This window comes from Odontesthes bonariensis, chromosome 24 (assembly GCF_027942865.1).
Source record: "Odontesthes bonariensis isolate fOdoBon6 chromosome 24, fOdoBon6.hap1, whole genome shotgun sequence".
Lineage (NCBI taxonomy): Eukaryota > Metazoa > Chordata > Actinopteri > Atheriniformes > Atherinopsidae > Odontesthes > Odontesthes bonariensis.
Window position 1 is genome coordinate 18899178 of NC_134529.1, and position 27386 is coordinate 18926563.

General features: G+C 41.1%; 4 protein-coding genes across 4 annotated transcripts; 2 read left to right on the forward strand and 2 right to left on the reverse strand.

Annotated features, from left to right (window-relative positions):
* The first annotated feature begins 8904 nt into the window (after positions 1-8904).
* fkbp3 (FKBP prolyl isomerase 3) lies at positions 8905-10971 on the forward strand. Its single transcript, XM_075459131.1, has 7 exons — positions 8905-9028; positions 9364-9465; positions 9551-9652; positions 9739-9874; positions 9977-10044; positions 10146-10243; positions 10613-10971. Exons 1-7 carry the CDS (start codon positions 8924-8926, stop codon positions 10665-10667), a joined length of 666 nt encoding a protein of 221 aa, XP_075315246.1. The 5' UTR covers positions 8905-8923; the 3' UTR covers positions 10668-10971.
* A 258-nt stretch (positions 10972-11229) lies between these two features.
* Positions 11230-13014, reverse strand: faua (FAU ubiquitin like and ribosomal protein S30 fusion a). Its single transcript, XM_075459132.1, has 5 exons — positions 12926-13014; positions 12190-12271; positions 11938-12082; positions 11682-11737; positions 11230-11455 (listed from the first exon to the last, which is right to left on the reverse strand). The coding sequence occupies exons 2-5, from the start codon at positions 12262-12264 to the stop codon at positions 11330-11332; spliced, it is 402 nt and encodes a 133-aa protein (XP_075315247.1). The 5' UTR covers positions 12265-12271; positions 12926-13014; the 3' UTR covers positions 11230-11329.
* A 1063-nt stretch (positions 13015-14077) lies between these two features.
* prpf39 (PRP39 pre-mRNA processing factor 39 homolog (yeast)) lies at positions 14078-20771 on the reverse strand. Its single transcript, XM_075459208.1, has 15 exons — positions 20660-20771; positions 19053-19469; positions 18715-18908; positions 18454-18579; positions 18124-18242; positions 17752-17919; positions 17444-17624; positions 16901-17008; positions 16611-16775; positions 16055-16181; positions 15653-15921; positions 15309-15493; positions 15121-15204; positions 14840-14954; positions 14078-14725 (listed from the first exon to the last, which is right to left on the reverse strand). The coding sequence occupies exons 2-15, from the start codon at positions 19435-19437 to the stop codon at positions 14636-14638; spliced, it is 2316 nt and encodes a 771-aa protein (XP_075315323.1). The 5' UTR covers positions 19438-19469; positions 20660-20771; the 3' UTR covers positions 14078-14635.
* A 1611-nt stretch (positions 20772-22382) lies between these two features.
* Positions 22383-25095, forward strand: arf6a (ADP-ribosylation factor 6a). Its single transcript, XM_075458806.1, has 2 exons — positions 22383-22511; positions 22652-25095. Exon 2 carries the CDS (start codon positions 23398-23400, stop codon positions 23923-23925), a length of 528 nt encoding a protein of 175 aa, XP_075314921.1. The 5' UTR covers positions 22383-22511; positions 22652-23397; the 3' UTR covers positions 23926-25095.
* The last annotated feature ends 2291 nt before the right edge of the window (positions 25096-27386 follow it).

A 27386-nucleotide genomic window follows, 5' to 3' on the forward strand; every position in this document is an offset into this window, starting at 1 on the left:
GCAGATCTTTTGACTTGCCAGAGCAGTGGAAGCGTAGGTGGAATTAAAAGTCTTACTGTCTTCACTGATCACGTTTGTTCCAAAAAAGTTCAAAGCTATACAGCAAGCTCTTTAAATGTTACTTTTATTTCACTTTTGCTCTTGCAGTCGTGATACGTGACAGTAATTTCAAAGGAAACAAAGTTGACGCACAGTCTCTTCGCTCTTTGTGTACATTTTTATTTAGCCGTGTGTATGTGCGGTCTAGAAATAGAAAATCTGCCAAGTCCAACTTTTCACTGCAGCAGTGATGGCAACCTCAGTTTATTTGTGTCGGTATATTCTTGAAGGTGAAAGAACAAGTTGTGGACATCCTTGAAAAGATGAAGCCATCGTGAACAACTTCAGGTTTCTAATTTGCACCCCGGACGCAGTCCTGCATTCACCAATACCACGGTTAAACTGCAAACAGACAGCTTGAGAGTAATGCGAGGAGACAAGAGTTTTTGGAGCATGTGGCTCTGAAGTCTGTCCCTTTAAGCCCGGTGAGATATCACACTGGGAGCAGATCCAACAGGAACTTCAGATCCATCTTTTCTCTTTGGTTTCTAATTAGTCGTAACCAGATGACGCATTCCTGGAGACAGAAGGAAGAGGGTATGTTGCAGTATACAGCAAAGCCTCTGGTGGCTGACATCAACCCCCTTATGCCACCCAGTTGTTGTGATTTTTGCAACTTCTTTTTTTTTCCAAGTTAGTGATTCCCCTTTTCCTTTTGCATGCTCCAGGTTTGGGCTGATCTCAGTTAAACTCTTAATAAGCCCTCCATTTCACGGCACGCAGCGAAGAGATTAGATCTGACAGTGCAGGCGTGGGCTAGTACTGAGACTACAGATCTTCGGGCTAAGCTCTGGATTGGAAGTGTTCCAAAGCATGGAGCAGCAAGGTGGATAGAGAGCTCAGTGCTGCATGATGATACCAGAGGCGTGACTGTGAGAAACAGCACGCTCCCTTTTCACCAACCGACCTGCTGTACCACACTATAACCCAACCTCTCCTCCCAAGAGACGCAGTTATAGGAGGAAGTTTATGGTTTTAAAAAAGTCAAATGCTCCAAGTTTCTTGCCGCCAGATGTTGTTCAACTGCTGACCCATCTCGCCTTCCACTCCGGCAGAGCTCCCAGGAGGAGCACTGCTACCTCATATGAGGTGTGAGCCGTCGGTTTGAGCTGCAGCAGTATATGAATCTGTACCCCTATATGAAGCTAAAGACTGGTTCTCGCAGCCCTGGGCACAGGCAGGTGAACTCAGCTTGCCATATGGCTTAAGGGGATCTTATTAGGCTCTGAGCAGAAAACATATTATCCACAATGGACCAAGGCCACTAAGGGAAGATTTCCATTATGAAAGCCTTTAATTCCACCGGTGTGAGCGGGAGGGGTCGAAGTGGAAGTGGGAAAAAAATGTTTCAAGAGAGTTGCTGGCTGCCTGGTTCATGCAGGGGATGGGTGATATCTTCAGGGCCCTTTCTCCTGACAGGCAAAGTGAAATGTGTGTGTGTGTGTGTGTGTGCGTGGGGGTGTGTGGGGGTGTGTGTGTGTGTGTGTGTGTGTGTGGGGGGGGGGGGGGTGAACGCACTCTTGTCAGTAATTGCAGTGTCGATAAGATAAATCATCTGACCTCACTCGCTTCTCGATATTTCCATCTCTCCACAGAATTAGACTCTTACATTAGAAACTCCTGCAGTTTTTTGCCTTGCTGTTCCTACGTTAAACACACAACACTCATACTGGGCATTTGTACAAGCTTCAAATGAACATTATCCTTCTAGACGGTGACTTGTTGCCAATTTTTGTCCTCACATTATTTTATTTAATTACAATCTATATCTTGCTGATTATTGTGTTTCTTAACTATGATGGCCATTATCCCTCCTGTAAAACTTTAGTGTAAACCTTGTATATTGAAACAACCACTCAAATGTAGATGTGGAAATATCAACAGTGAGCACACACTGACCCCTAGAGGTCAAGAATTAGAACTGTATTCGGACTGAAGTCAGAAATGCAGAGACAGATTTAGAGTGTTTTGACTTCTGAGGTACTTTGAATGATAAATAGCTTATTTGAAAATGTTTACCTGACAGTGCATGCAATTGAATTGAGTGTAACCAAGGACACATTACGGTGAGAGGCGCATCTCACCGCTTGTTTGGAACACCTGTAGATGTGAAGAGCTCTCAGAGGTAGCAGAAAATTAAATTCTCCCCCCCTGCGCATGATCTGAAAATTCATGTAAGCTATTCATCTTTGTATTCCCAAGGAAAACCCCATCGCAATGCAACGCACTTGACATCAACTAGAATCGATTTTCATCAAGATACAAGGACATCACTCCAAAATATTGTGCTGGTGGTGAAAAGCATGTGAAATGGAGAGGTAAAAATAAAAACCCTGAGAACTCGTGACACAAATAGATCGTGAACAGCATGTCGCCATAAAGGTAAACACCCCAATATGGAAAGGCAGAGGAAAACTGACGTTTCTTTCTTAAACATAGCTATTAGATCATTCAGTTCTTCTACCAACAACTTGTGACCTTCGCAGTTTGCACAGTTGTAACTATTTTTTCCTTGTGGGCAACAAAGGAGGAAAGATGAGACCTGGGAGATTTCCTCTAAAGAGATAATCATCCCTCTCCTCTTCCTCATGAGCTTCTCGCCCAGTGTCACTCTTGTTGCCTAGTAACCAACCAGGGTAAAAAAAACGCTGCACGACCCTGTTCTCCAGCTCGGTGCGGTGGTGGCAGAACATCATCATCTCACTGCTTTTCAAGCCTCTTGATTAATAGAAGCTAGCAGGGGCTGTTATGGGACATATTTATGTGGGCCTTTCCAAGCTGGCTGTCTCGCAATTGGCACATTTGTGCGAGACTTGTCGTCAAGCAGCAGGGCGCAAACAAAAAAGGCGAGGTGATGCAGCAAAGGTGATACCGCCATGCTCACTCTGAGAGAGCTGCTCGGAGGCTGCAGAGCGACAGAGCACGAGCCTCCTGCTATAACCTGACTACATGTAACTGCCGGTGCAGAGTAAAGTCACATAATGCCTGTTTGGGACATGCATTGAAAGACTTCCTGAAGGTTTCTCCTGAGTAAGTTTAGCAAAGGCAAATGCTTCTTACAAGAAGATAGGGTCTTAGGTGTAGTTTTCCTGAAGCTGACTGATACAAATAATACTGATTAATAGCTACGTTTGGATTCATTCGTTTCACATTAAAAAGTAATGGAATACGAGTGAGAATCAACACGGAAAAGATTAAAAAAACAAAAATTACCCACATGTTCAAACACCGCAGGCGCATTTCAGTTTTGAATTTGCATACATTTGCAACTTCTTTGTAAGATTCTTGTTCCACATGGATAAACCTCTGAGCGGCGCCATTGTTCCACAGGCTTCTAAATGTCTAATAGCTCACAGTCATGTGAAAACGTTTTAGGGATCAGGACATTAGGTAAATTCATTAATAGAAATCATCTGGGCCCTTATCAAGTCTGAAAATTAGGTAAACACAACCTCGGATGAGCAATGAAACATGATGCATGAAACTGTGTCGTTAGTTATTGAACAGAAAGTAGGAGAAATAGGACAATTCAGAAGCTGTGTGAAAAACTAAGGACACTGCATGACTCAGTAGCCTGTAAAGTCAGTTTTAGCAGCCTCAACTTGAAGTAAGTAGAGAAATTCTGACCCACTCTTCTTTACAATAGTTGGTCTGTTCATTGAGGTTTGGGTATTTCTCTGCACACGGCTTTCTTAAGGTCCCACCCCAGAATTTCAATCGGGCTGGGGTCTGCTCTTTGACTGCACCATTGCAACACTTGAATCGTTTATTTTTCCGCCATTCTGTTATAGAGTTGTTGATTTGGGATCGTTGTCCTCTCATGTTATCAAATTTCAGCCAAGCTTTCGCTGTCAGACAGATGGCTTCACATTTGACTCTGGAACCACTTTGGTCTCATCTGTCCAAAGGACATTGTTCCAGAAGTGGTTTGTTCAGATGCAACTTTGCAAACCTAAGCTGTGTTGCCATGTTCTTTCTAGAGAGAAGGGGCTTTCTCTTGATAACCCTTGCAAACAAGCCCTACTCGTTCAGTTTTTTCTCTAATTGTACTGTCGTGAGCTTTAACGTTTAACATGCTAACTGAGGCCTGTATAGTTTGAGATGCAGCCATTGGGGTTTTCACCTTGGGGTGAATTTGCCAGGACAATTGAATGTTTTCCACTTTGGAACATTGGAACATTGCTGATGTCTTCCCTTGCTGACATTGTTAACACTTTATTAACACATACTTGAATGCTCCAGACCAGCAAACTGTCAAAACGTATGCTTTTGTAGAGATATTCAAACTGCTAAAGATCAGCTGATCAACTGCATTTGATCAGCAGCACCTGCCTGCCACTTATCCTGTTAACTGCCGTGGAAGGGTGTGAAAGGTGTGTTGTTGGTTTTTTTTGCTTTTTGTTTTTCATCATGTCCTGATTGGTGAAACCTCAGAACTTAAACTTTTCACAACTGCAAAATATTGAAGAGGAAAACACTGAAGAATCAGCGACACAAGATGGTGCTAATGCTCCCGAATCTCTCTGAAAACCACACGGGTCAGTGAAGACGTTGAGCTGGATTGCAAACTGTTAAACTGTGATAGATCTGTTGTTCCAGCACAGAGATGTTCGCAGATGAAGAGAAATTTGTCATTCACCTCGTTGACAGGAACTGTACTGACCTGTGCACAGCAGAGATGGCAGACGTTTTAGCGGTTTCATGACATCGCCCTGTTTGGGGGAAGAATCGGACACCATATACGCAACCCTGAAGGTTTCCAAATGAGTTGGTACTCTGGAAACTGTAACTACAGCAGAATTCAATGCAAACCCTATATTTAGATTTTAAAACTCTGGAGAAGTTGTGTAAAGATACAACAAATAAGTGAAACATGACATAACAATGTTGGTAAACTGGCGAGAGGTCATTACCATCACTGTTTGTTTGTTTGTTTCTTTATTTGTTTCAAATCTGTATACAGAATAGAGTTCACAATTAGCTACAACACTGCGATTTGAAAAGGGGATGGAGGAAGCTTTAATATTCCAACCCCTCACTCAACCGCTCACAACAAAACAATCACAAAATTCACAACAAAACAAACATAAAAACCCAATTTACTACAATAACTCTCAACACAAACACAGGACAAAGACAGAGACACAGATAGGCCCAGACAAACTCCACCCTTATACCCCTCTCCCCACAGAATATACATGTGTATTTACATATACATACATACACATGTATACACATACACATATATATACATACACACATATATACACTTATACACACATAACATACACAAAATCCAAAAAAAAAATAATAATAAAAATAATAATAATAATAAAAATAAAATTAAAAAATAAAACTACCAATAGTTAATACAATAGGTTTTTGGCCATCAGTCACTTTCCTCCTGGTATTTCCTCATCAACTTTCTTTTGAACATTATTTTAAACTTTACCAAATTTGTACAGGTTGTGGTTTCCTCTGTTAGACTGTTCCATAATGTGACTCCCCTCACCGAAATACACATAGATTTCAGGGTTGTTCTTACTTTTGGTTGATATAATTTATTAATTCCCCTTAGTTTGTAATTGTGGTGAGCTTCCCTATCTTGAAATAGGTTTTGAATATTACTAGGAAGAGAATTTTTCGATGCCCTGTACATTATTTGAGCTGTTTTATAATTAATCAAGTCACACAGTTTTAAATTGAAAGTGTTGAGGAAAAGTGTGTTGGTGTGTTCATTATATTTAACATGATGAACAATTCTCATGGCTCGTTTTTGAAGTGTGATTAAAGGTAACAAATTTGTCTTGTAACAGTTTCCCCAGATTTCTATACAATAACTTAAATATGACATTATAAAGGAGTGATAGCCTATAGTATAAATAAAGCACTTTGATTTAATACAAAACTACAGCGTTTCATCACACCGACACATATAGCCACTTTTGATCGTACATGTGTTATGTGAGGTTTCCAAGATAGTTTTTCATCAACAACTACACCCAAAAACACATATTGTTGTACTTTTTCAATTATTATGTTATCAATTATTATTTGTACAGGCACATTGTTTTTTCGGTTTCCAAAATGGCATAAGTTTAGTTTTATTCAAATTCATTAATAATTTATTTATATTGAACCAGTTTTTTAACTTGTACATTTCTTGCGTTATTTTATTCAGAAGTTTCTCCAGGTCAACCCCTGAACATAATATATTTGTATCATCTGCAAATAGAATAAATTTCATGATTTTAGATATTTTACATATGTCATTAATATAAAGTAAAAAGAGTTGGCCCCAAAATTGAACCTTGTGGGACCCCACATGTAATTTCTCTGCATATAGATTTATGTTGATCAACCTGAACAAGCTACCGTCTGCCCCACAAATAGCTCTCTAACCAGTTGTATGGAGTTCCTCTAATGCCATAATGTTCCAATTTGTTCAATAGAATATGGTGATCAATAGTGTCAAAAGCCTTTTGGAGATCAATAAAAATTCCAATAATAAATTTGTTTTTTTCAATACAATCTGAAATTTCTTCCACAAGTTCAATCAACACAAGTGCTGTGGATCGATCTTGTTTAAAACCATATTGACTGTTGGATAATAAATCATTTTTTTCAATAAATTTGAATAATCTTACATTAAAATTTTTTCTACTATTTTTGAGAACTGCGGCAGGAGGGCGACGGGGCGGTAGTTTGTGAAGCAGTGTTTATCTCCAGATTTAAATAAAGGGATAACTCTAGCGGTTTTCATTTTGGAGGGGAATTGACCAAACTGAAATGATAAGTTGCAAATATGTGTAAGCGGTTTGACAATTGCTTCTGCAACACTTCGAATTGTTCTCATGTCTACGTCATCAATATCCTGAGATGTTTTATTACTACATTTTTTTATTGTGTCTAAGACCTCTTTTTCATCAGTGGGAGCAAGAAACATAGAATTTGGATTAGTATCAATTAAATCAATCATTGGTTCATTATTAGTTTGAATTTTACCAGCGAGTTCAGGTCCAATTTTCACAAAAAAAGCTGTTAAATCTGTCCACAATTTCCTGCTTTTCACGAATAACCTTGTCATTCTCCATAAAATACTCTGGATAGCAGGGACTATTAGAACCTCCTCTAATGATACTATTCAGTGTCTTCCACATGCCTTGAATATTATATATTTTACTATCAAGTAATTTTGTATAATACTCTTTTTTACTTGCTCTTAGGATGGCTGTCAATTTATTTTTGTATGCTTTATATTTTTCTTCAGCCTCAGTAGTTCGGTACTTAAGAAATTGTTTGTGCAAGTGATTTTTCTTTTTGCATGCGTTCAGTGTAATGCGTTCAATGTTTGCATGCAATGTTTGTCATAGAGTGCAGTGAATATTTGCATAAAATAATTGTAAGCTGTGTCTACATCTGACTCCTGGTAAATAAATTCCCAGTTATAGGAGGATAAATCATTTTTCAGATCTCTTAGCGACTGCTCTGTTTTGATCCTAGACTGGGTTTAAAATGAGCATCCAATAGAGGCTGAGTGTCTAACAAATAAAGATTAGAAGGTTTTTGGGTTTTTTTCACTCTGTGAAAGACAGTATGGGCAAATAAATCAAGAATCATAAAATGACAAAGAATTTCAGCGTCATTACGACGGTTAAAGGATCTCTGTTTGCACAGGGAAATGCAAGTTATACCTCTACCATGCACTCCCATGAACATTCCCAAACATGATCCAGAAATGCTGTAGCCTCCTCTGGGCTGGAGTTCCGATCAAACCCGGCCTGTCATGCCATCTGATTCATCAAAATGTGAGATTCAGTGGAAATTTTGGATGGAGAATGATCATCAAGCTTGTTGTCAGCACTCAGCACATTGTTCAAAATCCAGTGTCCATGATGGTGTAAGGTTGCTTTTGTTATGGTTCAGGACTGCAGAAAGTGCTCTCCTCAGTTCCCAGATGTTGACAGTGTGTTGTTAAAGGAACAGGTGATGCCACAAAGTGGAAAACATGCTTTTCACATGTTTTTTAAAACATGTTGCAGGCATCAAAAGTCAAAATTCGATTATAATGTCATTCCAGTTATCTCGGTTTGAACATTTGCAAGAAGACTTTTAGATATCAGATAAAATATTCTAAATTGAAGATTTGCGAAGTGGATTTGCATTTAGTTTTTGTTTACATTCTAGGTGTGTGTGACGTGTTAGTAAAGTATAGTTGTATTTAATTTGCGTGTGTATGTGTGTGTGCATTGGGCAGGGCAACAGAACGAAATAAAAGATTGCGTTGCTCAAAAATGAAAAATAATATTCCATTTTTTTTTTTTAAGTGTTGTTCAAAGTTTTAGAAATGTTTAGGTTTTTCAAAATTTTTAACAAATTATCACCCCTGTGTCTCAGTGTGTTTTCTTCCAGAGTTAATTTGAGGCACACAGTTCACAAGGTAGCAGCACTCACAAAAAAAGTTGTAATACTATGCAAATATTGTCCGTAAATATCTTTGATATCTTTAAATAAATATCTTTTAGATAATAATAATTTGAACCAGATAAACAAAGCTGAACCGAGTTACGTTTTCTGACCCTGGTCCTCTAGTCTAACCCCAGCTAAAAGTGTCTTTCAGTGTGCACTTCGACATTTTTTTCTTTCATTTTTATTTATTTCCCCCCCTTTTTTAATGATGGTTATGCGGACACAAGCCATTCCTTGATAACTGAATACAAGAACATTAAATATATTATGTCGGGGCTTAAAGCGGTTGCAGAAGCAGTCGCGTTTGCATATTCATTCTGCGGTAAGGTCATAGTTCAACTGTCTGCCTCTCAAAATGGCGGCTGAACCAACACGGGAGTGGAGCGATGAGCAGCTCAAAAGTGATGATTTGCCCAAAAAAGACATGATAAAGTTCATTCAGGACAATGCAGCCCACTCGGTACGTTTTTTTTGCTTTAGTGCCCTTGTTATTCAATCTTGAATAGCTGTAGGTTGTGTTGTGAAGGCTAATTTAGAACTGCAGCATGGTGCGTGGTTAGCAAAGAGGAGCCACTTTTATTGGGGTGTTAGCATCAAACATAACAGAACGTGCAGCGGTATATACATTTATGCATACGGAAAATTAGCTAAGCCACAGATCATAATTTAATCTGACTCTAAGTGGAAACGGGTTAATTTATTATCTTGCATGAGTTTTATTGCAATTCGCAAATATTGTTAGAAAATGGTGGTTGTAGAAAGTCTGATTTCTCTTAACTACGTCTTCTCTCATAGTTCCTCAATGAGCACAAGCTGCTGGGAAACATAAAGAACGTGGCCAAAACGGCAAAGAAAGAGCAACTGATTATTGCTTACAATCAGCTGTTTGAGAGCAAAGTAAGTGATGCTAATAAGACCTGGCATGTGGCGCTGAATCAGCAGGCAGGACTGATGTAAACTGAGTTGAACTCGTGTCTTGCAGAGGTTTAAAGGCACAGAGCCCGTGGAAGAGGTGACCGAGCAGGTGAAAACTGTGAAAATTGAAGACAAACCCAAAGAAGTCAAGACAGAAGTTGTGGACGAGGTGCCCCATCCTATGTGTTCACATCGAAACGTTTTTAGTTCTGCTTGCCACACTACACACTTAACCCGTTCCTCCGCTTGTCTCAGGGTCCGCCGAAGTACACCAAATCAGTGCTGAAGAAAGGCGACAAGACCAACTTCCCCAAGAAGGGCGAGACTGTGAGCTGCTGGTACACCGGTACCCTAGAGGATGGGACTGTCTTTGACACAAATATCCCCGCATGTATGACATTATGCACATAAACTGTGACCGTTATTTATAGAATCATAGTTCTGCTTTGAGTTTCTATCATCATCTCTGAACCGTCACTATTCCCCTCTGCAGTGGCAAGAAAGAAGAAACAGACTAAACCCCTGAGCTTCAAAATAGGCACGGGAAAAGTCATCAGAGGAGTGAGTCATAAATGTATTTTCTATCTGGGGCATGCTTGTTTTGTTTGTTTGTTTTATCATTCCTATAGTTTTGACTCCTCTGTGAATCTTGTCGTCATCAGTGGGATGAGGGTCTGATGACCATGAGCAAGGGTGAAACGGCGCGGCTGGAAATTGAGCCAGAATGGGCTTATGGAAGAAAGGGCCTTCCTGATTCCAAGTATCCTTATCTTTGGTGTTTTGTGCTTCAGATGATTGTCACTTTAGTGCAGGGATCTCCTCCAGGGTCGCTTTCCTACGGATTTCTAGACGTTTCCCTGCTTCGACACGCCCGATTCAGATCGATGCCTCATTAGCTGGTTTGTGCTGAATTTAAGAATCTTTTGAAGAGATCCATTTAATCTGAATAGGGTGTGTTGAAGCAGGGAAACATCTCAATGTTATTTGTAATGTAATGTGATTTCTTGCTTAATTTCAGTAGATCCTCACTGAGGTTAAAATGTGAGTTGGTACCGTTTCAGATGTTTCTCCTGCGCCAAAGCTGAAGTTTGATTTCATACAAGTTTTTCCTTAATTCCTGCTCCTCCAGAATTCCACCCAACGCAAAGCTGATTTTTGAAATCGAACTGGTCGCTGTGGATTAACCATTTGGCCAACATGCACTACATTTTAAGTGTACTAGCCAATCTCAGGGCCCTGTTGTGAGGTTAGACGCAAGCATGGCTCTCGGACTGCACTATACCCCAGTTCCTACGACGTCCTCCTTTGCCTTTACTTTTTTTTTGTTCACACCTTTACTTATGAACAGACAAGACCATTAGAAAATGTTAAGTTTTGGTCTAAACTGGATGGCTTGTCAATAATGTATATATGACAGATCTTGAAAGTTGTGTTTTTTCTTTTGCATGTACAATGTAAATGATAAATAAACCTGTTTCTCTCAGTTCATATCAATGAATGACATGGCTTTTTTTTTTCTCTCTACATGTAACCAGTCCCATTACACACTACATTGGAATATCTGTTAGCCCACAAATTGGATTAAGAAACGGCTAATATGCTAAATTAAACCAATTTATATACCGAGACTGTTGATGCAGCTTAGTATCAAAATCATAGTTTAAATATATAAAACCAGTCATTTGTCCAAAATGAATATGTTCACGTTTTATGGAGACTTCCGTTAAGTCAGGACATCACTATAAATCCAAGTCAAACCATCTTTATTCTGTACAGCACAAACTTTAACTTGGCAAAAACTGACAGATGGTGGTGCCGCTGTTTCTCCTTTTAGCCACTGAAGCGCTTAGGAGTTGGCGTTGGGTCCCTTCTTCTTTCCGAAGGTGGGCACAACGTTCACAAAGCGCCGGTTGTACTGGATGCGACGCTTGGCACGACCAGTCTTCTTTTTCTTCTTCTCCTGTTTGTCCACCTGGACAAAAAAGGAAGCATTGTAATTTATTTTACGATCATGTTTGAATTTAAGATTTTGGATTACCAATTAAAAGTTAAACAATCATTTCATTCTAAAACATACAAAACAATTATATTGCTCTTTTAATGTGCATTTTGGTTGTTGTTTTTTTTAAATGTTGGTAAAGGAAATTAGTTAATATTCCAGTGAAATGCAACGTGCCAGAAAAAGCTACAAATCTTACCTTGGGAGTCTGTCCTCTCACTTTGCCGGCACGGGCCAGAGAGCCGTGCACCTTACCTGGTGGAAGAGAGCAAGGGAACAAGAAATATGGGCTTGATAATAAGAGCTCGAAAACCAGCTAATCAATCGAACTTAGCGGACGGCATGAAAAGACAGTATACCTTATTCAGTGTGCTTGCAGGTGAGCTAACACTGCTCATTTTCCAAACTCGCAACAAGATAACATGCAGGAATGTGAGTTACATGTGTACACTAACCTCCCAGCAGCCTGCCAGCTACCTCCAGGGTGCAGTGCTCTGACACACCGCATGATGCCAGGGAGGAATCATCCTCCAGTGGGCATCCAGCAAGCAGCAGCACCTGATCCTCGACCAGGAGTCCCTCCAGAGTCTGGACATGGGCCTGGAAAACACCGTAGTATAGTTATTTTATGAATGGGGCTCGACAAACCCTCAACAAAACGTCTTCTAAATATAAAACGTTCATAGCTTTCCTCCTTTTCTTTTTACCTTGATCTGGCCAACAGTCTCTTGTCCGGTCACCTCAAGGGTGTGAGTGTTCTGGGCACGCAAGAAGAGCTGCATCTTGACGCTGGAAGAGAGTAGAAAGGGCCAAAATACTTCAACTACAGTCAGTTAATTCCACAGGTCTTTCATTGGCGCCACGAAAATAAGTTTTAAAAAAAGTTTCACCTCTGATAGCATGAACCATCACTTAAATTAGCTAAACTTCCAAGTAGCCGTAATGGCTTACTAGTATAATAACTGGACACTTTGTGATAATCGATAGTTTGTGTCACTCATGCGAGATCAGCTATGACAAGTCCAAGATGTCCGCCGTGATGTTGCGGTAATCTCGCAGTAGCACTGCATTTATTTATCAAGTCTCACACTGGCTACCAAAGTCGACATGATAGATCTTTCTGAAGTTACTAAATAAATAACTTGGAAAACCCTGTCTGAAACATTCAACTGAATGAAACTATAGGAAACTAGTTTGCAAAAACGCGAAAAGAAACTGAGCAGACTTGCCTCTCTTAGCTTTTAGCAACCTCTGCTAGCCTAACTAGCCACATGGGGCACGCGTTTAAGAGAAATCGCATCAATATACATAATATACACATTCACAGCAGAAAATAAGGCATAACACCAGATACCTGATGGTATGATGGTTATATTCGCTAGCTAAAACTTGTCTTATTTCTTTCTTGTTTACAAGTTATTGCAGAAAACGAACAGGTCTCACCTCGTTTGATGCTAGTCGTTCCACGCTAGGCATAAAAAGGGCTGCTTGAGGGGCGATACTGCGCATGTGCAGAAACACGTAACCCTGATCTGAATCGATGATCCCGCCCGTCATATTTCCGGAAAGTAACGATGGTGACGCAGTTGATTACTTTAATCACTACACGGCTCCTAACGTTTTATATAGGAGACCAATCATGTATGTAATAGTTGAACATTAAAACAAACTGTAATAAAAGAAAAATAAGAGATTTTGCAGCTAATAATCAACAAATTAAAAATCACGGTTCGTACTTTGCTGCATCACCTGTCTTTTATGAGAGCTGGAAAAAAAAATTAGGCGTGAAGTTCACTTATGAAAAACAGTATTCTTCATTAGTCTGGCACCATCTCAGTCTTGAAGCCTCTTCATGGAATATTATTAAGACAAGTTTTAATGCTCTTTGCGGCACCAAACCTCGTTTAAGTTGACTGAATAAGAAAATTGTCCAGCATTTCAAACTGCACTTACTGTAGAGGTAATGACTGTGGAAAGTTGAACATTTTCTTCAGACAGCCATCTTTAAGTTTCATTAGACATAAACCAAACAAAAGTTCTAGCTCAGGTCTTCGTTTTTCCATTTTAAGATTAAGATCAGATTTATTGTCATGCATACACACAAAATTTGTCCAACACTTTTAACCCATCCAGGTTGGCACCTGTTGACACACACTCAGAGACAGATGCCATACACTGGAGCGGTGGGCAGCCATTCACAGCGCCAGGGGAGCATGGGGGTACAGCACCTTGCTCAAGTGCACCTCGCTTTCAAGGCCATTTTGTTTGGACTCGCTCAAAATGCCTGGGGAACAACCAACTTGTTTTGGGTTTTTTTGCCACAGTCTGAAGTCAAGTTTTAGAATAATTTCCATTCCTCCCACTGACAGCTCTCGGTGGGACCATGTTTCCTGTCAATCAGCCAGGTGTAACACAGCCAAGTCCTCCCTTTTATTTCAAAAAGTTGAATGAACATCCAAAGTGTAGCAAGAGGTTGTGTAATCAATTCTTGGAAATGAGCAACTACTCCATCAAAAAAGATGTAAAACATTTCAGATGTAATATTAGAACAGCTGGTGACATCAGTTCTGCAGCAACATTTTGAACCCGTTGGCATAAAAATCAGAGAAAGACATCCAGGGATATCAATTTATTTATTATGAAATCAAGTCGAAATTAAAAAAAAAAAAAAACAAGTAACTCTTCATTGCTCTTTGTGGAAATAAGCATGAAATATTAAAAATCAGAATTTTTGGGAAGGGGAGACATGGCTCAAACATCAACGAATGCCTCCTTTTACAAGTTTAAATCTTAAACACAAAGAAAGAGACCAAACTAAGTCATCTGATCTAAAAGGTTAAGCTCACACAGGAAAATAAATCTGCCTTCACAAACAACATGCATTTATGAACCCCCAAAACAGTGATGATGAATGTAGTAATTACTTTATTCCTTTAAAAGAGGGAAAAAAGAAAGAAAGAAATGTTTATTAATATTACTGTCATGGAGGCCAAAATATGTGTTATAACTGTGACCCAGTAAGAAGTGGGAGGGAGGAAAAAAAAAAAAAAAAAAAGACCATCTGAAATCTCCATGACATCCGGGTAATTTGTTCCAAGATTTAAGAAGCTCGGTAGAGACCCGTCTCCATCTTCAGAATGCAGGAACTGTCCATCATGTAGGAGGAGGAGGGTAGTACTGGTTGTACTGGCCATATTGGTTGTACTGGCCCCAGGAATTTTGACCCCAACCACCATATTGTTGCTAAAAAAGAAGATCGGAGTTAGACTGATTACCGATATTTCAAATTGGCAAACAAAACATCAGCTTAGTTTAATAAGTGGTTTGAGAGACTAAATTATAAGTCAGAAAACCCACCTGGTACCAGTTATAGTTGTATGCAGAGTTGTTTGCCTGCATGTCTGTCATGGCATTTGTTGCAACTGCAGAGCCATCGTCTACACGCTGCCTTTTGGAATCTGGTTCCTGAGAGCTGGGGGTAGCAGATTCAAGTTAATAAAAATCCCTTTTGAGGTTGCCAAAGAGTAAAGCTACCAATGCCTCGGCTGAACTGTGACTTAAGGAAAATGCATTTGGGGCTTCAACAGAGAGGGCAGCTGAAGAATTTTCAAAAAATGCAGATGTTTTGAGTCTCTTACCTGTCATATCCATTCTCAGCCTTCCTCTTTGAAGAGTCGCTTTCTTTCTGCAATTTCTGTTGTTCTTCATATGCAGCCACAAGCCTGAGAGAAGGAAAACAATAAATTCTTAAAAAGAAACGCACACAAACAAAGGGATGAAGAAAATAGAAAAAGTCGTTCACACAAAAGTTAACAAAGAAACTCACGCGTTGATGTCGCTGCCGAAATCTTCAAGAAACTCGACCTTGCGCTGGGAAAACAGCACGCGGGATTCCAGGGGCATGGGACTGTTCAGGGCACGGTCGAAGCAAGCAAGGATCTCCACTTCGTTCTGCGTCACATCCCCACTGTACTCCAGCTCAAGCAGGTTCAGATACAGCTTTGAACTCGTCTTTAAAAGCAATAATAGAAACAAATATTAAAGTGAAAATATCACAATCAGTGCAACAACTGCTGTGAAATGTGATGGTGCTTTCAGAAGTTTGCCTTTTTATTTATTTTTTTAATGTGTGTACATCAGCACACCCGCCAGATGCAAACCAACCCTCACCTGGTCTTTCTCGATGGCATCGAGCAACACCTTCTTGGCCTTGCTCAGACTTCTCTGCACCTTCATCAGCTGCCTGGCCAGCTTCACGGCATAAAATGACGTCTCCGTAGCGTTCTTCGCAGACTCCATTGCCTCCCTCAACAGCGCCTCTGCTTCCTCCAAGTTGCCATGGCGACGCTCCAGACTGACCCCTCGAAGGCGCACCATAGCCAGACCCGGTATCGCCGCCTCCAGGGACTTCAGGATTCCACGAGCCTCTTCTACGTTGCCTGGGTAAAGAAGAGATGGGAACTTTTACTCAGGCTGAACAGATCCAATTTTCTTTGAAACATGATACATTTAGTCCCACACGCTTAAAAATTCAAGTCCGTGTATTTGAATGCTGGTTGGAGAGATTCACACCTTGCTGTTCCTCAAAGGCTGCCCACAGCAGGTGGATGGCTGGTTTCTTGGGCAGGTGGATGGTGCACGCCTTCTTGTAGACATGTCTCACGCCGTCAGTGCTGAAGCCCTCTAGATATTTTGCATACTTCAGAGTGAAAAAGAGAAAGCGAGTTGGAAAGAGTGCAGGAGAGGACAGAAAAGAGGTGAAAGAGAAAGGCAAAAAAGAGACAGAACATTTAAACCTAAAATTTCAGTCGATACAGTGAATTTCTTCATTGACAAGATCGTTTTTAGAAATTTTCTGTGTAAACCCATCAGCACCTTCATGGAACCAATTAGATAAGTTTCTGTAAGGTAGTGGGAGACGAAGAAGATGCAACGTAGTAGTTGGCAAATGCTGCAGTCAAATCTTGTGTGGCAAGCTGGCCATCCCCTAATACAACAGATACAGTCACATATCAACGTTACACGCAAAGAGTGCAGGTCGATTTACTGTGTCGATGTGATATCATCGTTGATGGGGGAAGTGCAGGGAGGTAGCAGAAGTGAGAGCGAGGTTTTGTGCTCATGCTACCTTGATCCAGAACTCCTCGTAGAGGGCACAAGCGATGAGGCATCGTTCAAATAGAACAACCACGCGCTCCGGAGTTCCGTTTTCAATCTCGAAGTCCAGGTACTCCTTCCAGTTGTTCAGCTGCGTCTTCTCCAAGGCTTTGACGTGGAAGTAAGGTCTCTTAATCTGAAAAGGCATGAGTTAGTTAGTTTGATGTGAACATGATATGAGATCAGATATAGTTTGTACATTGAACACCACTGTAAAGAAAAAACAAACAAAAAAAAAAACAAACAAAAAAAAAAACATACTCCTTCCTCAAAGGCCCAACGCTTGCTGACTTCATGTTCATTGTGGTTGAACACTTCCTGCCGAACCTCGATCACCTTGTGGCGCATGTTCTCGATCTCTGTCACTCGCTACATAAAAAAAAAAAAAAAAAAAACACATAAAACAACAAGTTCAACATCTTTTTTTAAGCTTCACTGTATCACATTCTCCACTTGGAAGTGAAAACTGCTAGGCCTGCAACCAGGAATTAAAATCACCATGAGCTTGCCAGAGACAAGAAGCCTGCAGAGAGAGACATGTATGCACCCTGCATATCAGCTTCCGGGTGCAGGTGCTGTGTTCATGCGAACCCTGGTTGATCCTTTTAGTTTCAGGTTTACTCCCTGACTGGATGCCAACTTGAATCCCACTGGCTTGGCTGCTGACATAAAGACACCTCCAAATCTGACCAACAAATTTGTTCCATTTCATCATGGACAAGAAGTGAGCACCTACCAACCCTGCAAGCATTCATTTATTTAGTCAATGTGTCTCCCTTGAAGGCTTGGTGATCAGTTTTATACCTTAGCAGGATCCGTATGATCTTCTGTACCGGGTGGTAGATCCTCCGGAGGAACACTTGACTCCCCATCTTCACCAATCACTGCAGACAGACTGGCTTTGGAGAGCTCAAGCCTAAGCTGAACAAATTCCTCTTCTGACAAGAAGTATTTGGGGTGGTTGCTCTGCACGTGATCCTTAAACCTGTGTGGATAAAAATCAAATTAATTTTCCTCGTACAGAAGAGCATTCCAAATGAGGTATAATAGAGGACTATAACACTTTAAGGAATGAAAATATCAACCGAAATTAATCAAATCTTTTTCTCTACCTCTGAAAGTGCTGGGAATACAGCTGGGTTGGGATACCCAGGATGCGATCATAGATGGCGGTGACATTAGCCAGCTTCTGTTGTTCCGTCTCCCAGTTTATAAAGGACTCCCACAGGCGGTCTGAGCGAAAGTCTGTGCCTGCTGCAAGCACTGCATGTTCGTAGGAGCTAAATGTAGAAAAATAAAAAAAAAACAAAATAAAAAAAAAAAAAAAAAAACAGGAAATTATTTGTTGTCCCATTGTATTGGTCAGAACAGAAGTAACATGGCACTAACATACATCATAAGATGAAGTCACTTAAAACTAGATGAAGACGTTTTAATGGCATTTAATTGTTATACAGTAATGCAGTAACAAAGGTTTTACTCACGCTCGAATGTGTCCCTCAGTCTCTGGGTCATTGGGATCGGAGTTCTCTTTGATAAATGTGAGATAGTGAAGCCAGAGGTCCACACTGAGAGGAATGGCCTGCAAGCCTCTTCTGTACACCTGAGAAAAGACCAAATAAAAGTTTCTCAGTGGCTGAAATCGTTTTACAAAGTTCTTCAAGCAGCTCTTCATCCCCCTTTAACGTCAACCCATGTCATTAGTCTCTACAGGATAAAGACTAATCCTATGGAGACCAATACCAGCACTGTCTAGCTTGTCGTCAGCTAACTAACTGATTACACATGTGGCTGTGTAAGACTTAAACATTTACCTCTTCTGCAACTTGTATGTTGCCGTGCTTTTTCTCAAGATCAGCATACTTCTTCCAGTAGCCATAGCAGTAGGGATAACGTAGGAAGAAGATATCAAAAGACTGTCTCGCAGGTAGGAGGAGATTCTGCAAGAGGATAAGAGATAATACAAAACATTTGGGTTGTGCAAGTACGTCTAATTATTTTTTTTCTATGACAACATATTCATTTTTAATTTTTTTAACTTCACAGTCACATCTCAATCATCTACATTCTCTTACTTCTTGCTCCACATACTGCAGCAGGGTAACCCAGGCGTTGAAGTCGTCTGGGGTCTCCTCGCAAACTTTGAAGAACTTTTCAAACTCTGAGGGTGTGTCAGGCTCTGGGGGAACAGATAATTCTTGTGTGGATTCTTTAGAAGGTTCTTCAAGCTCCATGCCATCCTCTGTCGCCTGTGTTGCTTCAGTCATATCTGAAGAGGATCAATTATGAGGTAAATTAGTTGTCTTTATTGTCAAAAACAGATGAATAAACATTCAAAACCACTACGATGAGTACATAACAGTAACTAAGCAAATGTTATGATATTACACTTCGGTTAGACATTTTCAGTTACCTTCACTGTCATCCTGCGCAGCAGCCTCTGGCTGAGGCACTGCTTCTTCTGGATCTTCTGCGGGTGGTGGTGGAGGAGGTGGTGGTGGTGGTGGTGCCGGCTGCTCCTCTTGGAGTAGCTCAGCGTTGGCAAGCTGAAACTGCTCCACGGCCTTCTCTACAGACCCCAGCCCTGGAGAGTTCATTTGTTCGTTCTGTTGCTGTTCTTGGCTTGGTGCATCCTGAGAAGCATCCTGAGAAGCATCGGAGTCCTCGGGCAAGATGTTGGAAAGAGGTTCTGGAGGAACTTGGTCAAGTGACCACTCAGCTGATTGGCCTAGACTAGGAAGGTCAGGAAGAAAGGCATCCCCATTGCTTTCCATGACAGGGGACTCAGTGTCCAGCATTCCAATAATAGCGTCGTCTGAGAGTTGCTTGCCTGTTAGAAAACAAGTTTGATTATCAATTGTAATGCAATGGTGAATAATAATCAGTAAATTAACCAACAACTATTTTTAAACTAGATATAATCATTTTTGAATATTTTCCCAGACAATCAACATAAAAGTTGTCTGGTTTTAACATCACTTTACTTTTACTTTAAATATAAAACAGTGGCACCCGTATCATACAAGCTACAGAGTCAAATCATAACAGGACACATGGCAACCAAATTAGGCATATAAGAAATATAACCTGGGACCAAATTACTAAAAAGGTAAACTAAAAGTAACACACCATCTTCAACTATTTTAAGCTCTCTTCAAAGTAGACCAATATTTTTCCCAGAACTACTTTGAGAAAAAGGTTCCTTTTTGGGGAATAAGAAACAAAACAACTTACAAACATGTGAAACTTGTACATCCGTCGGAACAAAGTGCATAATTTTCGTTATTCTGAAGTAAATCAACCAAAATTCAACTACTTTAAGACCTTTTTTTCCAAATCAAACAGGGTCACAAGTAGAAGCGCCATCTGGTGCAAGCCGATACTTCCTTGTTTTAGCATTAACACGGGTGCCAGCTTAAGCTAAAATCCTAGCCGAGCGACTAAAAATAATAAAAACGCGTAATCAGTTATAAATGTACAGCCTTGGCTTGCATCCTTAGCTTATCTAATAACACTTACACGTATAAAGTTAGCTTTGTGGACCTTCACAATCTATTAGTCTCGCTTTCTAAATGAGGCCATGTTGCATCCGGGTAGACGTTTGCATAATCAAAGTTCAGTCTTAAGTTAGGCCTCAACGCCTGTCTATTTCATGTGAAGCATTGCGGTACTTATAAGCAGAACTTGTTAGCTCGAGATATCCGCGGCTTTCGTAACAATGCGAGTTAACTTATTTCTAATAATGAAGTATCTTTTTCAATTTGAGAACCAGCTCAATGTATCGTGTCAACAAAGTTAACCAACTATGACTGATAGACGTACAACGTGACCATAACTACAACGTGCCATGCATCTGCCGTCATTTCCAGGTAATAGTCGGTACCATTCTCCAAACTAGCTAGCAGGCTAACGTCGGCAATTTCGCCACTAGCGTGGCTAGCGTTAGCTGACTGTGGAGCTGCTGCACTTTTAGCAATAACACAACATATTCTTCAACAAAGACACGTTTGAAGATCTTACCAGTATATTTCGCGTGGCTGTGATGAACCTTGTGAACTTATGTATGCCCTTCGAAGCACGGTCACTAACCTACAACCGCCAAGCGAGCTTCATCCACCATTCTTATCAACTTGGAAGCAGAAAGTGCGCATGCTCAGTCATAACACCATGGATACAAAGTGAGCGGGCTTACCGGGCACAGGCCCAGGGGCTCGAGAAGTAAGGACGTCTCTGGTCTCGTGGCCAGAAACAGAAGTTCCAGAAAATGAGCAGCAAAGTAGATATAAACGAAGAGACGTAAAATTACCGCAAATACATTAAATGGTTACAAAAAAAATTTATAAAAATGAGCCACAAAATATTCATAAAAGCATACAAATATACACAGAATGCCTACAAAGGGATGCAAAGTGACCCAAATGTTCAGAAATGACATGTGAAATAACCATAAAAGTACAGAAAACAAGAAAATATGAGAAATAATGACCCTTGAGAGACAAAGTGCCGACAAGCATTATTTCAAAAATATTTTGTAATAACATGCAACTTGACGACAATAATATACAAAACGGTTATATATAACCAAAGTGACCAACTGGAGACACATAACAAGCAACTTCAGATGCAATAATATCATAATGCTTATTCGGATTTTTAAGTATTTTGAAGCAATGTTGGCATTTCAATATGTTCATAAGAAATTACAGTTATATTGATAAACTGTATCTCTGTTGATATTATGCAGAAAAAGATAAAAAATAGACAAAGATGTAAGTCAAATTCCGTATTTGAAATTGTTTCATAGGAGCTAATGCATATTAGGCTTACTAAAATCGTCATTTTAAAAACTTTTGATATCCTACTTTGACATAATTTCCTTCAGTAAAAGTTCTAAACTAAACTGTAGATCATCTCATATAAAATGTGTCTTTGGCCGGTCTTAAATATCAGGTGTGGTGTTTTTAAGCTGATTTTCACAATGAAACACTGTATCTTCTCCCCCGCCCTTCTCACTCACAACCTCCACGTCACACGCTAATCTTACGGAAATTGTTTGAATGAACGATATGACATGTCGGAAAAAACCGGCGCTAAAACCCCCCTTTTGATATTACTACACATTCATAAGAGTTGCATTTGTTTCATGAGCACAGTCTGGAGTCTTGTTGTGACACACATCACATTAAAGGCCACCACTTTCATAATGAATGCTCAAATGGCGTCAACAGTAGCTAATGGGCCGGTCTGCAGTTTGGATTTCTTTTTTTTCTTTTTCTGTGCGCATGCGAAATGGCGTACAGTGGCGTTTTGGGTAGTCGGAAATATTGCAATCACAGTGAACGTTGGTTTGTTTCCCTTGTCCACAATGGTTTGTAAATATTTACAGCATCTATTATAATAAATCAGCGATACAGCAACAAATTAGTGTACTTTTTTAAGATATTTTTTTAAATCCAACAATTTGAATTATAAATTAGTAATGACAATTAATAATTATCCGCGTCTTAAACGTCTGTTTTTTTCACCCAGCAGCTGTCATTGGTGGTTGGGAGTCATGTGCAGGGGTCAAGCTGGTCGGGGGGGGTGCCCCGTGTTGATGCTCTGAGGGGTGTACATCTTTCGTGCTCTGAGGGGTGTACATATTTCGTGCTCAGATGTCGGAGCTGTGAAGGAGTCCCTGAATGCAGCTGCAGTGTGTGTGAGCGGTGTAGAGGAAGTGGCGGCTGATCTGGGTCCGCACCTTTTCCGGTAACACAGCACCGCCACTGCTGGGACTGAACGGCTGGAGACAGAGAGGGAGGAAGAGAGACCGAGAGCGGCAAGAGCGGGGAGAAACGGCCCGGGGACTGGGGGAAGATTGCCGCAGACGCAGGTATTTATTCGGCTTTACATTTGTTCTGTTTGTGCCCAGCTTTTCTATCAGCGGTGAGAGTATTTTTTATTTTTTTTTTGATCCAAACTTGTCCTCTGTACTAACACCCCTCCCTTCTCTGGACTGCTCCTGTGTCACAGGGGGAAGAGAAGAAAGTCGGATGAATCAGTGACCTTTTGAACGATCCTCCTCTGAATGTCCCGCAACAGAAACGGACCGGGAAAAGGCTGTAAATTTCTGTGAGCTTTCGAAGAAATCGACTCGCTTTGAAATCCATCGACTGGAATAAGAAAAGGCCAAGTGTGGACAGCCGGCAGCCAAGGAGGAAGTGGGAACCCCGGGCTTGGACTGGGCCCGATTTATATCGACCGCTTTTGGTTGAAATAAGAAATTAATCACAAGTCTACTTCGGGTCATAATCGGTTCAACTGAGCGCAAGAGGAGTTTCTAAAGAGAAGAGAAACTTGATATGTGGATTTCGAAGCAAGTCTGCACTTCGAGGCGAGTTTGAAACCGGGGTATGTCATTTTTTCTTCTCACATCGGAGGGCAGTGGATCATGAAAATACATCTCCACCCAATTCTGCGAGGGCTCCACACATACCGCTCCCACTGAGAGCTCGCTCACCAGCTCAGGTCAGATCGCCTCAGTCCGGTTGATTGTGCTGTGCAAACTTGAAAGTCACCATCTTTTTGAATAGTGACACTTGTGTCAGCCCACCCGCCACCATCACGTGGAGGGTTTTTTTTTTTTTTCTTCTGTAGCTACACACTGAAACTGTAACCTCTCGGTTGTAGTAAAAGTAGTAAAAAACAACTTTTCCTCTGAAAAGAGAAGTGCAACTTTTTTTCCCTCCCTGACAAAGTATTTATGCACAGCAAAGAAGATGGGGAAAATGCTTTCAAAGATCTTTGGCAACAAGGAGATGAGAATATTGATGCTTGGACTTGATGCTGCTGGGAAAACTACCATCTTGTACAAGCTCAAACTGGGACAGTCCGTCACCACCATCCCAACGGTTGGGTTCAATGTGGAGACTGTCACCTATAAGAATGTGAAGTTCAACGTGTGGGATGTGGGCGGGCAGGACAAGATCAGGCCGCTTTGGAGACATTACTACACGGGCACCCAAGGCCTCATTTTCGTGGTGGACTGTGCCGACAGGGACAGGATCGACGAGGCGAGGCAGGAGCTGCACCGAATCATCAACGACCGGGAGATGAGGGACGCCATCATCCTGATCTTCGCCAACAAACAGGACCTCACTGATGCCATGAAGCCCCACGAGATCCAGGAGAAGCTGGGCCTGACCCGGATCAGAGATAGGAATTGGTACGTTCAGCCCTCGTGTGCAACAACGGGGGATGGACTTTACGAGGGCCTTACCTGGCTCACCTCAAATTACAAATCTTAATGTTTCGCCCACTCACCAGCCCGGACACTTTGAGGCGAACATGTAGCTGAGAATGAAAATTGGAAACGAAACAAAAAAAGAAGCAATCTGAAGCAATTAATAGCACGACCTCTCTGCTGAATATGTATCAAAGAGAGTAGCAAATACATTTTGGTTTATTTCTTCTTTTGATAACGATGACTTCACTTTAACCCCTGATTTCATTTAAGCAGAAGCCTTGTGATTCTTTTTTTGTTTTGTTTTTCTGTAGTTTTCTTTGGTTTTCACTCTGTATAATCAGTGCCGTTGAGATATACAATAAGCTTCCTTATAAGTTCTTGCTGCAATTGATTTTGTTTAATTCCTATTGTATAACTTCTTATAGGGGACTTGGGGACACATATTTTTAGCTTTGCCCCTGCTTAGCTCTCATTCAGTATTCTCATGACTTAGCTACATTTCCAAAGGATGGTAAAGTCCAGAAACCTACATCAGCATATCACTTTCATGGCGCGAACTGCCTGTGTAATATGTAAGAATGTGTATTATGGATGTGTTAGGACCTCAAAATGATACTTTGCTTTCATAATTGATTGTACTGGGATGAATGGGGGAAACATGGTAGTACTTCTTTCCTGTGCACACTGTGGACGCTGGATATTCACACACACACTGTGATTATGGACATATAATTTTGTTTCAGGGTCCAAATCTGTTACCACCAGTCTTATTCTTCTCTGTATTGTCTCTCTCAGAGCTTCCATTACTGTTGAGTATTTTGTAGTTTCAGCTGCCTTAGGAGGGACCAGGGTTCCAGGTGCCCCCCGAAAACTGAGACAGTTCCTACGACAGAAGGGGTAACCTCAACCGCTGAGTTTGCACTTTGGGTGGGAGAAGGGGGTTTGCGACTAGCTGGCTGTGCATATTTTGATGTCCCGTAACTGACTTTTGGACTCCAGCAAGTGTTTACGAAATTCCCAACCCCCTCCCTCCGCCTCCAATGCAGGTGCTTCAGTGACTGCGAGCCCCTTTTCTTTCTTCTTTGCTTTTATTTTAAGCCATCACCAGCCTGTAAGGTCCTGCGGTCCTACTCTTTGTTAGTAGTTCATACATACTGCTGTTTGATTTATTTTTTTTCCCCCTTTTCTTTTGCTATGCTGTTGAAATAATAAAAAAAATATATCCAGATCAGCATGGAAGTGGTGCCTTTTCAATGAGCCGCTGCGACTGTCGTTAAAGTAATGTTTCCCTTCTGAGAGAGGTTGAGCTTCTAAAAGAGGAAATGAGAGTTTTGGGCGTTATGATGGTTGAAAGAAGGACAAGCTGCGAAGTGAAGTGAGCCTCGGCCCGTTTCCTTTCTGCACTTGCAAGTGTGAGTCATTTGCTGTGAATAAATGATGAGATCTTAGGTTTCAGAGTAGTGATTGTCAGGTAAACCGTGCCCTGCCAAAGGTCCCAGTCAAAGGATCACTTTGTCCGTTAAGGTGCAGACTCCAGAGCACGTGTGACTTTAAAAAGAATATACCCATAAAAGGTCAAAAGTCAGGATCGGTAATGCAAAACAGTGTTTTTTTGGGTTTTTTTATAATTGCAAAAAAAAGTTCAGCCACAAAACTTTGCACACTCGAGAGGAAATGACAAATTTTTGCTCAGGATATGCTCCCATCATGTTTCAAACTTTCATTTCATTCTTGCTTCTTCTGTTCTGTTGTGTAACTACTGACGGTAGTCAGTCGTCTTCTTGAGAGGTTTTTCACCAGCCTGGCATTTTGCCCTGAATAAGCAAGCCGCCTGAGGCACAGAGCAGAGATCAGGCTACCATTTCAAAGCCATTCATTCATTTTTTTTCTCTTTTTTTTTTTGATCACCTGCTTGCTGGATATTTGCAGCTTCATCTGAACCGACCCCACACAATGGAGGAATATAGTTGCGTGTGTAAGGTCAGCTTCTCTGTTCTCACGTCAAAAGAGGAGGGTGTGAATCACACGGTGACATCACCGTGTGCAGTCAGGAAACGCTTAGAAGAAGAAGGCTGTTGTCATGGGGATTCTTGGATTAGTTGTGACTCACACAAAAAAAAAAAAGTTCAACTTTACATCTCAAAAGGTGAAATCATAACACGCGTTTTTTTAAATTTTTTATGTGCATTTCTGAACTCCGTAATGAGGAGGGTAGCGGCGACATTCTTTAACAGCTTACATTTTTAAGGTATTACACTCCTTCCAAATGTGTTGCTGGAGAAATATTCAGGAGAGTCAGAGTCCAGGAATTCCTGTCCAGGAATGCTTGTTTTCTATCTGTGCATTTGCTCTGTTTGCTCGTGTGTTGTTTGTTCTGCGGCTGTTGACGTGAAGTTTGACCCTGCTGCAGTGTTGAAGGCTGTACCCTGCATGTGACGTGTCCAGCTTGGAGGACAGGGGCATGGCCGTTACACCGAGATAGACACACAAATGCAGCAGCCTCTTATCTCTCCTGAAACTGCTGCCACTTTCCAGTTCTTGTTTCTTTCTTTTTTTTCCCCCTCTTTTAAATTAGAAGCACCAGTCACAGGACTTTCCCACATTTTCAGAGCAGACTTCTCATACTCAAACCTCTGTATTTAAACAGTTGAGGACAGTGCTCCGTCAGTGTCAAGTAAGATCTCGTTTGCTGATTATTTTCCATTTATGACTCATCGTGAATGTCGAAATTCTTTTCATTGAAACGCTTTTCATGTTTTCAGGAGGGGGGCAGTTTGAAACGGCCCCTGAAGTTACATCGGGGCATGAGCCGGTGGATCATGCTGCACGTGTCCCATGGCCTTTTGTACAGCTGTCACCGCTCTCGGCAGCAGATGCACTGCACACATTGGCTGGTGTCAAATGCTGTCAGGCTCACCTGTGGCCCTCACTTAAAGGACAAATGTTCAGATTTTATATTGTCGCTATGACTCGATGAGAATCAGAGAATTCGGGGAAAGTTGCGCTTGCGCAGCCTTTCTTTCTGAATTTACGGTCCTGCTTCGTGTTCCTTTGCATTACTGCAGTTTTTGCCCTGAGCGCCACCATTGTGTGTTGCAGGGTGGGGGTTGACTACACTATTGTATGCCTATGAAGGGATTGGTTTCAAACAATACTGCAAAAACTGAGCCCAATTGTAGTTCCTCTGTCGTTTGTTTACTCAGGCGTTCCTCTTTGATTTGAATCTCACTTCAGTTCTTCAATCAGCAAAGCAGGAAACCGTCATACAGACAATATACTGTACAATTCAGCATGAAGGAACCTGTTGCTCTCATGCTTGTGTTTGATTAAATATGACCTCAAAATCCACAAACTTTTACCTTTTTTTAAAATGTTAATCTCTCTACTCAGTGCTGATTTACTGTGAGTCTCACTCTGCGTGCTAACTGAAGTGCATCGGTGGTGTTAACTACCTGTGAAAGACATTCAGAATCCAAGCACACCACTCTGAGCAGACACTGCTTTTCTCACACCACACCGTCT

Coding starts and splice junctions, on each gene's coding strand:
- fkbp3 (XM_075459131.1), top strand. CDS start 8,924: ATGGCGGCTGAACCAACACGGGAGTGGAGCGATGAGCAGCTCAAAAGT. Junction 10,045..10,145: donor CGGGAAAAGTCATCAGAGGA/GTGAGTCATAAA, acceptor TGTCGTCATCAG/TGGGATGAGGGTCTGATGAC. Junction 10,244..10,612: donor AAGGGCCTTCCTGATTCCAA/GTATCCTTATCT, acceptor CTGCTCCTCCAG/AATTCCACCCAACGCAAAGC.
- faua (XM_075459132.1), bottom strand. CDS start 12,264: ATGCAGCTCTTCTTGCGTGCCCAGAACACTCACACCCTTGAGGTGACC. Junction 12,083..12,189: donor AGACTGTTGGCCAGATCAAG/GTAAAAAGAAAA, acceptor GGTGTTTTCCAG/GCCCATGTCCAGACTCTGGA. Junction 11,456..11,681: donor TGAGAGGACAGACTCCCAAG/GTAAGATTTGTA, acceptor TTTTTTGTCCAG/GTGGACAAACAGGAGAAGAA.
- prpf39 (XM_075459208.1), bottom strand. CDS start 19,437: ATGCTGGACACTGAGTCCCCTGTCATGGAAAGCAATGGGGATGCCTTT. Junction 18,909..19,052: donor TGCGCAGGATGACAGTGAAG/GTAACTGAAAAT, acceptor GATCCTCTTCAG/ATATGACTGAAGCAACACAG. Junction 17,920..18,123: donor ACTGAGGGACACATTCGAGC/GTGAGTAAAACC, acceptor TTCTACATTTAG/CTCCTACGAACATGCAGTGC.
- arf6a (XM_075458806.1), top strand. CDS start 23,398: ATGGGGAAAATGCTTTCAAAGATCTTTGGCAACAAGGAGATGAGAATA.